The 13,654-nt window shown below is 41.7% G+C and overlaps 1 protein-coding gene across 1 annotated transcript in view; it reads left to right on the forward strand.

Moving 5' to 3' along the window:
• The first annotated feature begins 2,541 nt into the window (after positions 1–2,541).
• Positions 2,542–13,654, forward strand: part of PEAK1 (pseudopodium-enriched atypical kinase 1) — a 31,739-nt gene continuing 20,626 nt past the window's right edge. Inside the window, exon 1 of the mRNA XM_010156255.1 lies at positions 2,542–5,696. Within this exon, the coding sequence (XP_010154557.1) occupies positions 2,542–5,696 (3,155 nt within the window). The remainder of the gene's footprint in view (positions 5,697–13,654) is intronic.

A 13,654-nucleotide genomic window follows, 5' to 3' on the forward strand; every position in this document is an offset into this window, starting at 1 on the left:
TGACGGGTTCTGTCAAAAATCATGTTGGAGAGGGAGGTTGTTTAGACCATTTCCTTTAGGGGCTGAAGAGCAAGATACCTATCCGTGTCCTACGTATTTTCTGTGTACCAGTTACATGTCTGCATTTATACAGACATGTCAACACGTGTGTTATTTTTAAGCCGAATTGCTGCAGGTGGTAGTCCTGGGACGTGGAACGTACACTTGCACAGGACTACAGCCGTGCTGTAGTTTTTCGCTCCAACTGGAGCACTGTGTTGTGGTTGTGCCAGGTTTCCTGTAGTTTGCATTCCTGTGTTGAGCCTAGCACTCATTTGAGTTAGAGGAAAACTGATTATTATCCGTTTATCTGAGCAAATGGGAGTGAGTACGGCCAGCGGCAAAACATAAAACATAGTCGTATGAAGGTGTGCCATAGCCTGATTTCTCATTTCTGCCCCAACGTTATTAGCAGAAAATGCTTAGCCTGAAAGGCCATAAAGCGCTCTGGTTTGTGATAGGATTCTAGAGCAAGTGCAGTTTATGCAATTTCAGAGAAATACTGTCACCCTGTTAAATCTTAAAAACCACACACATACGCATTAACCCTTCTGTTTAAATTGTTTGTTCAGACGTTTTATGTAATGGATAAATATATTTTCCAAGGAAACATTTAGTTTAGGTTCCCATTAGTGTAATTTTACTCCCTTTATTTGTTAAATACATAAAAGGAAGGAGCTAACCAGGGTATAGAATTGTAGTATGTGTGCTCGTTCTCTCTCTTCGGTTTTAGGAGAATTATTTCTTAATATAATTTTTCTGCTTACAGTATATGAGCGTGCAAAGTGTTGAAGCAACATATCTTGGCAGAGATAAAAAAAGGCATTTTACTCTGTATATATAAAACAAAGGCTGAAAGTTTGGACAGATCTGTATCTGGCAGACTTTCTATCTCTTAGGTCATACAGAGAGATTTTGGCACTGACTTTTTGCCAAAAAGCTTTGTCTGGAAACATATTTAGTGAGTGTATGAAATATGATAGCCCTGGTACCACAAATGCATCTGAAGACACACTAATAGAGTTAGACTTCAGCCCCATCTGGTGTTGGAACAGGATTGCTATGTTAGACTTTTCCAGCACAGGACAACGCTTTGCCAAAACACAGAGCGGTACAGGAGGAGACTGACAGATTCGGTTTGACTAATGGTCTCTATTGTGTGCCACGCTGATGAAAACCGGTTGTGCCCGTTGTGAATTCCAGCACGGCCATCCTGCTGCTGAGTTACTAGCCATGGGCTCTGTGGAGAGCTGCGTCTTTGACTGAATGGGTTTATTAGTTACCCTTTCAGTGTACCTGTGTGATCAGCACGGGTTTTTTTACCCAAAGCCTGTAAGAATATGAAATGATTGATTTTCAGTGCTGGTGTTTACAGAAGTCGCGGTGGACACAGAGATTCTTTGACCTCAGTAGAATGTCTCCAATAGTTGCAGTTACACAACAATGATGAACAGACCAGACTTGTGGATTTGGCTTAGAAGGCTTAAAATCTTCAGGCATTAATTCATCCTGCATACTCCAATGACTATAAAGCACAGCAGATTCATGTTTGGTTTTTAGTTTAGGCTGATCGTTTCAGGAAATAAGAAAGCTCACTTCAAAGAGATTTTCAATTCTTTTTCAATTGTTACTGGGGGGAGGGCGTAGGTAGAAAAGCTGTATGTGAAACAAATCAGGGCCTGAAAATCTGTAGCTTTGTTTTGAGGATATAAGAACACTTTATTGGCCGCTATTGTAACCTTAAAGGAAAAGAAACTGTGACTTTCTAGAAGGGTTTCCCCAGCATTTCCAGGATTGCAGTCCAGCTTGTCCCTTCAACCAAAGTTCCTGTCCAGTTAAAATTTGACTCGGATGAAAAAAGCTCTAAAATGGCAGAGTTTGGAATGCCTGAACATATTTTGTCACTTAAGCTGAGCTCGTTCCCATTCAGAGCTAAAACAAATCATCTCAGTTGCAGTTAGGAGAGTAAACATGCTCTGACTCTCCTGTCTCATGTTTAAATAGTTGTGTTGAAACCAATGTGCACTAATCTTGGGGTTTATATCTTCTTCCTACCGTTTGTTTTATTGGTCAAAATTAAAGGTTAATGGTCCTGAACTGGTAAAAGGATTACTCTGAATTCTTAGTCATTGCCATTTCTGTCTCATTCTCTACTTTCACTAATACAGGACTTTGCTGATGAAGTTTTAGTTCTTTATGTATGAGAAGAATGATATCTGCAATCTTTTTTGCACTTCAGTTACATAGTTTTCTAAATTTACATAAAAAGCGCTGAGACATCAGCAAAGGACTGCTTGCCTATTCCGAGTGGTTCACAGTGTTGGGATTGCAAGTAGATTTATCAACATGGTTTTTCCCCATTCTTATCCTCTGATTCTCTTGTGTTTCAGAATGATCACTGCCCAAAACAGTAGCCGTACTGAGCGAGCGGAGCGGAAACATATGGATGAGGTTGTTACCATGCACTGAGCAGCACGGCATCAAGCGCAGAGCTCTGGGAAAATGTCTGCTTGCAACACTTTCACTGAACACGTCTGGAAACCTGGTGAATGTAAGAATTGCTTCAAGCCCAAAAGCTTGCATCAGTTACCCCCAGTATCGGAAAAAAAACCCCTCTCACATGGAAATCTGAAAACCAATGCAAACCAAAGCAACAGCCATCGTGGGAGAAATACAGGAAACTTCCGACCACCTGTGGCAAAGAAACCCACCATAGCCGTGAAACCCACCATGATGGTGGTGGATGGGCAGTGTATGGGCGAAATCAGCACACCCGATCATTGTGAGAATAAAGCAGTGCCTGCAGGTTGGAACCGAAACAAAGCTGTCTTGAACAACAAACCACTGAACAATAATAACGAAGATGAAATTGAAGGCTATAGCCATGTTCACAGGCCCTACGGCAACAATGATGGGGTAGGTAAGGTACCAAATAACAATAATAATGGACTGACCGAAGTTTTGAAGGAGATTGCGGGTTTGGATACCACACCTCAGCTGACTGGAAATGAAATGAACTCGAGAGAAACCTTCTTGGGCAGGATAAATAATTGTTACAAACGATCACTAGAAAGAAAGATCCCTCCAAGCTGCATGATGGGTGGAATGAAGGACTCGCACAGCAAGCACGTCATTCTGAGTGGAAGCACTGAAGTAATAAGTAACGAAGGTGGACGTTTCTGTTACCCAGAGTTCTCTAGTGGAGAGGAGAGTGAGGATGACACGTTTTTTGGCAGCATGCAAGAAGAGCATGAGAGCTGGGATGAAAGTGATGAAGAGTTGCTAGCAATGGAAATTCGTATGAGGGGCCAACCTCGCTTTGCTAATTTTAGAGCTAACACCCTATCTCCTGTGCAGTTCTGTGTTGACAAGAAATGGAATACTGTGCCCCTCAGAAACAAGTCTCTCCAGCGGATATGTGCAGTAGATTATGACGACAGCTACGATGAAATTTTAAATGGTTATGGGGAAGAGGCCGTGATTCTTTATGGGCAAGAGAGCCTGCAGAGCATGGTATCTTCTGATTCTACATCTCCGGACTCTTCTTTGACAGAAGAGTCTCGTTCTGGGACAACCAGCAGTTCTTCACAGAAGCTCTGTAATGGAGGGTTATCTCCTAGTACTCCTCAGGACCTCAAATTGATTGAACCGGAATATGAAAGTCTTTGTGATAATCAGGAAGTAAAGGATGTGTCAAAAGCTTCCAGAATTGTTCCGAAAAGTCTAGAAACTCACAAGGCAGTCCTTGCGCTTCGACTGGAAGAGAAGGATGGCAAAATTGCTGTGCAAGCTGATAAGCAAGAGAATAAAAGTTCTTCAGATGTTGCTGGTCAAGCTGTAACTATAAATTTGGTGCCTGTGGAAGAGCAAGCTAAACCTTACCGGGTGGTGAATATGGAACAGCCAGTTTGCAAGCCATATACCATAGTAGATGTATCAGCTGCCATGACCAATGAATGTAAGGAGAATCAGACTGAAGTCTCAGAAACCAAAAATACATCATCTAACCCAAGCTCACCAGTAACTCCAGGCAACCCTGTTGCATCCTCTGCAGCATCACCTGCACGAGTAAATGCTAATCTGAAAAAATCCAGTGCAATCAGATATCAAGAAGTGTGGACTTCTAGTACTAGTCCAAGGCAGAAGATACCTAAAGTGGAGTTAATTGCTAACAGCTCAGGACCTTCGGTTCCTCCCAGGAAGACAAGCCACAAGTCAGCTCCTACTTCACCTACAGCTACAAACGTTTCTTCAAAAACTATCCCGGTTAAGTCTCCCAATTTATCAGAGATTAAATTCAATAGCTACAATAATGCTGGCATGCCACCTTTTCCTATTATCATTCATGATGAGCCTACTTATGCTAAGAGTTCCAAAAATGCGGTTAAAGTTCCTATTGTAATCAATCCAAACGCCTATGATAACCTGGCTATCTATAAAAGTTTCCTAGGGACCAGCGGAGAGCTGTCCGTCAAAGATAAAACAACTAGTGTCATAAGCCACACATATGAAGAAATAGAAACAGAAAGCAAAATGATGGAATCCGTAGGAAGTAAACCCACTGAGCTTTCCCAAGCGAAAGGGGTGACTAATAGCTCTGAATGCAGGCTGGGTTCTGTGGCTCAGAAGGTCCAAGAGTTTAATAGCTGTCTCAGTAAAAGTCAGATATCACCACAGAGAAGTCACAGTTCGGACCAAAGCTCGCCATCAAGAGTTCAAAAGACGACACAAGAGCCTGCAGCAAAAACAGACGTGACACCAGAGGCTTCTGTTGGCAGCAGCAGCATTAGAGAGAACGCAAGCACGGTGCTTTCACAAATTGTGGCTTCTATCCAGCCTCCGCAGTCTCCTCCAGAAACACCTCAGTCTGGACCCAAGTCTTGTAGCGTAGAAGAACTGTATTCCTTACCTCCTGACGCAGATGCCACTACAAACACCCTGGTACGACCCAAATCTCTGTTTACGTCACAGTCTGAAATAGAGTCATCCAAGATGGGAGAAAGCAAAGCCATTCAGAAAGATTCACTGTCACAGCCAGGTGCTGCTCACTCTCCAAAGCCAGTGAGAGCCACCCCAAATACAGCAAGTCCCACAACAGAGCAAGCACCACCGTTTCCTCCTCCGCGGTCCACTTCTTCACCCTATCATGCAAGTAACTTGTTGCAAAGACATTTCAGCAATTGGGCCAAACCAAACAGTCCCACCAGGTCGACAGAGGCTGAGTCAATCCTTCATTCGGAAGGTCGGCGAGCCGCTGATGCGAAACCCAAACGCTGGATATCGTTTAAGAGCTTCTTCCGCCGCAGGAAAACTGACGATGAGGAAGACAAAGAGAAAGAAAGAGAGAAAGGAAAATTGGTGGGTCTTGACGGAACTGTTATACATATGCTGCCCCCTCCTCCCGTTCAGCGTCATCACTGGTTTAGCGAGGCAAAGTCAGAGGCCAGCGAGAAGCCGTCAATTGTCTTCATGTACAGATGCGAACCAGCCCAAGCTGAACCAAAGGCTGATCATCAGAGCAAGGGTGGAGTGGAGTCTGCTATCGCAGATGCACTAGCAAAAGAGAAGGGAGAAATGCAGGAAAAGTCTCCAGAGAGCTCTGAACAGAAAATGGCGAGCCATTCGTCACCACCTCAGGTTCCCAAGAAAATCCCCAGGTAACCTGCTCATCATTTTTAGTTACTTATTAAGTTGTGAACTATCCTGTATATACTGCTGAAAAGGGGAGAAACTAAGGGGTTCTCTTGCATGAAGTGTATTTTTTTCAAAGTATATTTTAAGTAATTTGAAGTATATTTTTAAGATCCTTGTGTTATGTTGAATATCAAAAAAGATGAGAAAACAGTTACTAGAAACAGTACCCGATATTTTGAGTTTGTATTGCAGGTTCACTAAAATGTCCCAGTGTTACATTTAATCAGATACCTTTTCCTGAATTTCTAGTTTAAGAAAGTGTTCCTATGTTACAGGAAACTGCAGAATTTCTCTGCAGAAACAGAAGGCAAAATAATAGAAATTAAAAGATCTGTGACTCATAAAAGGTGGTGTGCTAAGTTTATCTCACATACCCAAGAATGCAAGAAATGCTAATTAACTTGATGCTACACTGCAACATCACTGCAGCACTCCCGAAATAAACCACATAAAAGAGTAATAATAGAACTAGGTTATCTATAAAATAAGCTATCTCTCTTTTGCGAGGCCTGTAGCAATGGATATACTTTGTCCTCTAACACTATTGGGTTCAGTAGAGCTGGTTGCTCCATTTCTGCCTGAAGATTTTGTTCAGTGATTTCAGTTTTTATATTTTTTTAAAATTAGAATTTACTGAAACGATGCATTATTTCAATTTCTGTGAAAGTATTTGGCCAGTAGGTATTTATTTTACTCCGGTAAGTTCGTGGTAGCTGAACGGTTTAGATCTGTGTTGGTTTAAAGGTCTGTGCGTTCCCTTATCGAGGGCACACGTGCTTTCTTGGTTCTCTCAGCACAAAGAATTGCGTTCATTTCCAGCGACGCGTTGTTTTCAGTGTACCACTGAGTTCCTACAGCTCATGAGGCTGCGTGCCCTGAGAGCGCTAGAGACACTGGTTGCAGCCAGTCACGTGGGCGTAGCATGCGTTTCACCAAGTACAGGCCACACACGGCTGTGGATGTGTGAGACTGTGTCTTCCCATGTTGTTATACAAACCAATTGCAAAACAGCTCAAGCTTGCATCATTTTCTTCATTATAACAATAACCTCGTGATAGGAAACTAAAGATTTTGTCAACTTCGCGCTATGAGCGAGTCTTCAGAAAATCTATCGCGGCAGCGTTCTTTGGTTTTCCTTCTCCCTTGTCTACGGGTTGCAGTGAATTTTATTTTAGTTAAAGTGGTTTTAACCATGACTATAACAAATAGAAATCTCTGCGTGAGCGTAGTTTGAGTTTACCATAAACTGACTGCTGCTTGTCTTAAAGGAAAATAAGTATGTCTTAAAGTAACCAAGAGTAGGGACTGTTTGCACCAGGTGTAATTAAATCACTTTGATCTCACATCTTGGGAACATGGATAGAACACTCTCATGAAGATCGGGGCTACTTTTCAGCCTGTTTGCCTTTTGTCAGACACGGACAGCTTTGGGTTTTAAAGTAGGGTGGTGGTAGGGTTTATCGTATTATGATGTAAAGCTGGTTTCTGTAGACTTACTTTTTAAGTGATTGACCCAAATGGATGGTCTCCAAACCTTAGTGTACTGTCTGTTTCTGCAGACTTGGATGAACTGCAATCTCAGGTGCAAGAATTGGATTTTTTTTTTTTTACCAAAAAAAAAAAAAAGGAAAGTACATTAAAATTAACAAATAAGGTTTAAAAAAGAGTGCAAATTGTGGGTGTGAGTTTCAGACACATTAAGCACTTTCACAAGCTGTTGAAGTCAGTAGGAGCTGTAAGCATTCAGCATCTCTGCAAGACAGCAGAGGGGTGTGAGCGAAGACAAAAGGGGGTGTCCCTGTATTTACAGTGCACGGCACAGTTTGAGGCTGAAGACAGTGGGGAATGTACCCAGGGCTAGAATAACCTCTGAGAGGAGTCGAGTCTCTCTGTTACCCTAAATTGAATGGGGAAACGTAGGCAGCTTTGGAGAGCAAGTTTTTGGAGGAACCCATTTTTTCTGTTATCTCCAGGGGAACCTAGAGAAAATGAGGTTGTACCAACATAGTTTTTTAAGCACCATTACCAAATACTTCGCCATCAGGAGGTTCACTTGCTCCCACCTCCTCGGTGCCCTGCTCTTGTGCCGGCAAGCAGTTGACGTGGTCACCTGTGGTGAACCAGACTGGGGAGGGGAAAAATCACTGTGCAGTTACTTTTCAGTGAGATCAACTCGCTGATCTGACAGGGAGACCAGTCAGGAAGGAGCAGCTGCTTATCTCGGTGGTAAAAGGGCACTAACAGGCTAATGGCTGCGGTCCTAGCTGGCACATGTTCTCAGATTACCCTAGAGATGGTGCTGTTCTGTTTTGTATTTTTGTACTGTTACTGGAACACCTTCGGCCCTTTCTGCTGAGGGCACTTGGTCATTCTGTCCCGTCTCATTCACTTATTCCAAAAGGTGTATTTGCCCTTTATTATCCTGCAAGTCATGATGCTGTTGGCTAAAGCCATATGCCACAATTCTCCCTGGTGAAAATTGGAATTTTCAAATGTTGGGATTGAGATTTCTTCTTTCTAACAAAATTGTTCTATGGTTTCTATAAATTTCAAAGAAAATATACTGAGGTGCTGAGAAGCATGTTGTGGGGACACGGGACAGTGGATATCTTTATCCTTCAGTTGTTATATTCAGTTACCTTGATGCAATTTGGTGCCTTAAGTTATTTGGGTTTTTTTAGTTAATTTTTAGTGCCAAAAAACTGAAGTTGATTTCTTTTGTTTAAGGGTTTTGGCTTTTGTTTTTAGTATCTCAGTAGGTGAGAATCAGGATTGTCAACTTCCATTTCTGCACAAGCAAGAGATGTAGCAGACAAGATGCTGTACTTGTTTTGTGTTAACTCTTCAGGTAATAGTAAGAGGTTAGTTTTAATTCAGGCTAAAATCTGTGTGTGGAAAAGATGTTTAAAATCTTCAGTTAAACTTGCAGTTAAGCTTAGAGGAAAACAGAAGACAAGATAGCAGTCAATGAACGTGGCACTTTCCTAACTCACTCAGAATGCCAACAACACTAAGCTCACTGGAAAACCAAACTGATTACCCGGAAAATAGGATAAGCTTTAAAAATGTCAAATTATTAGGGGTCTTGAAAGCATATCAAATGAAGATGCAATATTTCCTTACTTTGCAATGGATTACAAAGCTGCTAAAGATTAATAACATAACCACAAAACAGAGCTAAGTATTTAAAGTTATCACTAGAAAGGCCAGTTTTTCCCTGTGAACAGCACTTGCAAAATACTCCGTTCTTTGGAAAGGTGAAAACTCTGTTATACTGAAGAACTTGGTTTTGGTTTATCCATGTGGTTGTTTCTTTCTGTTTGATGCCAGGATGCACATATGGTGGTTTAAAAGGAGCTAGCAAATAATAAACCTACCAGAAATTCATAGATACATGAATTTTTGCTAAAAATCAGCAGTCACGTCATCTTTATCAGTAACTGGAATGAAAATCAGTCTTCTTAGAACACGGGTAGTTCATGATGCAGCAGTTCTCAGGCAAGACTTAAAACTGACCTCTCTCAAGATAACATGGGGCTATTTCTGGCCTAAGCCACTGTAACTGATGAAGGTGGTACAGCACAGTGTCGAATCCACACAGAGGGATTGAAAAAAAGATTCTTCAAAGGTTTTTTATCTAGTGGATCAGACTGACACTACTGGAGTCTCACAAGACAAAGGTTTCTCTTCTCCTTCATTGAGAGATCACTGCTTAGACCCAGTAGCTGCTTTTTACATGAGACATTGCCTAAAAGAAAACGGCAGCGCAGCCTTCTGATTCTTCCTTTCATTTCTCCATAAACCACATCAGAGGTAAACTAAAACCTCTTTCAGCACTGTTTCGGATGGCAGTGCCTTTGTAAATCAAGGTACAACTGATTTGTGCCCAGCCATTTCCATTTCTGTTAGGCATTAAACTGAATGGTTTCCTTCCACAGCTTTAGCTTTCCTTTATAGGATCTTTGGGCCAGGCTTGGATGATCTAAAGATAAAACTGTGTATTTACGTCAATACTGCCTTCAAGTAGTGAGGTCTGTATACTCACTCTGTTCTGGTTTAGATAAGAAAGCATTTCTTCATAGCCAAACTTGGGATTACCAGTCTCATTTCTAAAATAACTTTATCAGAAGGATTTGAAACTAAGCTGGTAATCGATACATATGAGTTCTGTTGTTCCATAGCAACGGAAGATTGCCATCCTGTTGTTAAACCTTGCTTCCAAAAGGCATGAGGTGCTTATTAAGTGTGTGTGTGTGTATATACATGTTTTATAGGTTTGTTTTGAACGTTTTTCTTAAAAAGCATGCCTCTTCATTACAGTTACACACTACATCAGCAATTCAGGTCCTTGTAAGACAATTTTTTGTTTAAATAGCCCCTGCGTATTTCACTGGGCACTTTCATGGTCTCTACTTATCAGAGGACATAGGTATCAAAGGTTTTGAAAATGTCTTGTTATCCTTCAGATCTTACCCCAGTGCCACTCTCATTCTACAAACAGTTCACCTTGAGTAACTTCCAGCCACTTTGCTGCTCCTGAAATGAACATAAATGTCAGTGACAGATGAGAATCTTTGAGAGAACTGGCCAAAGGCTTGCATGGTTCCTGCTTGCCATGGAAGCATTTCAGTAGTGTAAGTGTTCCTCAAAAGCTTTTTGTTTACCGATCGCCTTGAGTTTGCGGACAACTGTTTACACTGTTACATTTAAATTAAGCCAAACATTATTTCAACAATCTGAGTTAGAAGTCGAAACAGGCGATGCAGGAAGGTAACTCCAGTGAGGTGATTGAGGGCACCAGGAATTAAAAGGCCTCACATGTGTTCTCTCTTCAGTTTGTGGGGTTTTTTCACTGATTTCTCTTATGCCACTAACTCTTATTTAAGGAAAAAAATACGGGTGACTGCAGCTAGGAGTGTGTCACAGTGCACACCATCTATAGCCTGGACCTTGAGAACCTGAACGGCGTAGAGAATGGAGCTTACATGTAGGGTGTCTTGATTCAGTAGGACAGGAGCCATGAACTTACTCGGAATAATCTGTATCTAGAGAACATGAATGTTGTAATAGATGACTCAGGAAGAACAACGGGAATCATTGTTCTCCAAAAATGTAGTCATATATTAAGATGAGGATCACATCCAGAGACAAGCAGGAATAACTACCACTACCACATTCCACTTTGTCATGGCTGTTGATCCAATCCTGCAGATCCCACAGTTGCTTCAGAAACTACTTGAGAACAAAATATTTTAAATCACAGTAGGGCTTTGTTTGAAATAAAGTCCTTTCTAGTTTAGAGGACCTATTGTGTAACTCTTAAGGAAAGGTTCTCACCTGAATCCAAATCCTTTTACATGTAGCTTGCATAAATTGGTGAGGAGAATTCAAGAAACAGCTTCAAACAGCTGAAAAGAAAATTCTTGCTTGAGCAAGTCGACTGAAATGGGAGAAATTCTCACATGAAAAGTTCAGGTTATCAACTCCCCCTTCTCCCCAAATCTGTCTTGATTTGCTTTCTTCTAGATATCAGCCAGGTTTATTTACCTTACTCAGCAGTGCTCAACAATGCTTTTAAGAGCATTAACTATCCATCCATGGTGTCCCTGCCCATGGCAGGGGAGTTGGAACTAGATGATCTTTAAGGTCCCTTCCAACCCAAACCATTCTATGATTCTATGATCTTACCCTGTTTCATCAAAGAAAAACTTTTGTGAGATTTTTCTTTAGAATATCTATATACTAACAGAATTGGAAATAATGCATGTTTGTTAAGCAAAAAGTTAGGTAAAATTTTATGTGAAGATTTGTAAACACTGAGGTCTATTAAAGAATCAAGTAGAAGGGATGTTACCATTGATTATTTTATAAATTTAGATTCAGAAATGGTAAATCATGTATTATTGTTCTTAATTTCTCTAATAGAGTCTGTAAAATGGAAAGACAGAACTTAAAATGTGTCGAGAATGGTTTTTTATGTAATGCACAGTTAATCTGTGGAACTCATTGCCATTAAATGTCACTGGCACTAAAGACCTTAGCCGGATGTCTTTACTGGATTATCAAATGTATTCCCATTATCCTGCAAACATCGCATTATACAAGATTTAAAAAAAGAGTATAAATTCTCATGCTTCAGGACTGAGCCAGCTGCTGAATAATAAGGATTAGGAATAAACTTTATTATGGTTTAGTTATTTGAGATTGTCATTTGAGAAGTTGTTTTCAGTGTCCTCTTAAGTGACTCTGGCTGAGAGCGGTGAGGAGGAACTGAACTGCGTCAGCCACTGGCAAGGGTCTTCTGTCCCTGTCAGGTACTCTGCTTGAGATCTGGGCACTTGTCACCCTTGCTTGGTGTTTTGCGGAAATCAAGCTGTCTGTGCTCTGAGTGGAGGATCCAGGGTAAGGTGGCCTCTGACTACCCTCAATCCAGTAATTTCTCTGCATTTTTCCTCAAGCATTATTCACTCATTTTGGGCTTTGTATTAGCTTTATTAGCTTTAAAGTGTAGGGCCTGAGGGGATCTCGGAGATCTCTTTGAAAGACGTGTGTCAAAAGTTACACAGTTCTTTGGGGGTTTGGTGGGTTTGTTTTGGGGTTGGCTTGTGTGTGTGTGTAAAACTACGTCATCATCCTTGTCAGGCTCTGTCATCTCAACCTGTACACCTGCCGTGCATTACTGCTTTGCTGATGTCCAGTCAGGGCAGAGACCAGTCTCAGTTGCATCTAAGGCCACATCAGCGTTTCTCTGTTTCTGCCACTTGGGTTTATGTGCTGCCTTGCACAGCGCTGCACGCCGTCAGCTTGACCTCTGGATCTGACCCTCGTTCAGGAATGCACTCTCAGAATCACTTCTCAGAAGTATTCCACTTTATCTGACTCGTTTTCATTGCTGTTTATTAATCACTCTCATGGAGAAGGCGTGCTCTGAATAGAGGGAAACGAAGGTTTCACTACAGCTGTGGTTCCACTGTCCTTACAAAAACTAACACCCTGCGCAGGCTGCTTTCTGGGTTGTTACTACTCCCAGAAGACCCAGGCAAGTTAGACCACGTCATCTTTTGGCTATCCTCCAGCAACTGTGAAGGGGGAGAGCCGGAGGGAGGGAGTTAGGGGTATGTGCCTCTGCAGAAACAAACACTTAAACCGATTCTGAGCTGGTGCGCCTGTGAGTGACAGGTCTGTGAATTCACTGGGATGTTTTCTCAAGGGCAGTCATTTTTACTCGTTTTTTTTTGCTGCGCATAATCTCAGGTTCTTAGGAAAACCAGTGTGTTGTCTGTGTGCAGGGGGCTGCTCCCTCCATTAACTGAGTTTAGTTTCAGTCACATGTGCCTGTAGAGCAGAGTTCTCTAAGGTGATTGTATTTCCTATGAAGTTTGGTTTTGAAATCAAAAAGGGAAAAACCAAAAAACTTGGACCAAGGAGGCTGCACCCACTATGGTAAAAGCTAAATGTGCTCTTTTGCAAGGCATCAAAGAATCCATCCTGGCAAAACATCCATAAATACCCCAAATAAGGAGTTAGCTTTGAGGATCGCTTGCTGTCAACAAGCAGACACAAAGTTATCGGGCTGTAATGGTTCTAATCTCAGCAATTGTGTCTTTATCAGCTGCTCTGCTTTTCTCGCAAAGTAGTGGTTTTAACTGTTTAGCCTATTCCAGGAACCAAAAGCAACTGGGAATTCGATTCTTATAGCTTACTGCCTGAGGATGTTTTTCCCTGTTGTTCCTTTCTGTGTTATGTCGGAGCCGATGAGGAGCTGACATTTCGCTCGTGGAGTCGGTGCACTGCGTACGTGAGCTTGAGCTCTCCCTCTGTACGGTTATGGACCTCGAGGCCTGACATCTAAATGCTGTGATATAAAATGTGTTGGATTCGGACACTAAAACCGGTTGGAACACAGAATTGAGATAGTCAC

The sequence above is a fragment of the Eurypyga helias genome, unplaced genomic scaffold, assembly GCF_000690775.1.
Source record: "Eurypyga helias isolate BGI_N326 unplaced genomic scaffold, ASM69077v1 scaffold23457, whole genome shotgun sequence".
Classification (NCBI taxonomy): domain Eukaryota; kingdom Metazoa; phylum Chordata; class Aves; order Eurypygiformes; family Eurypygidae; genus Eurypyga; species Eurypyga helias.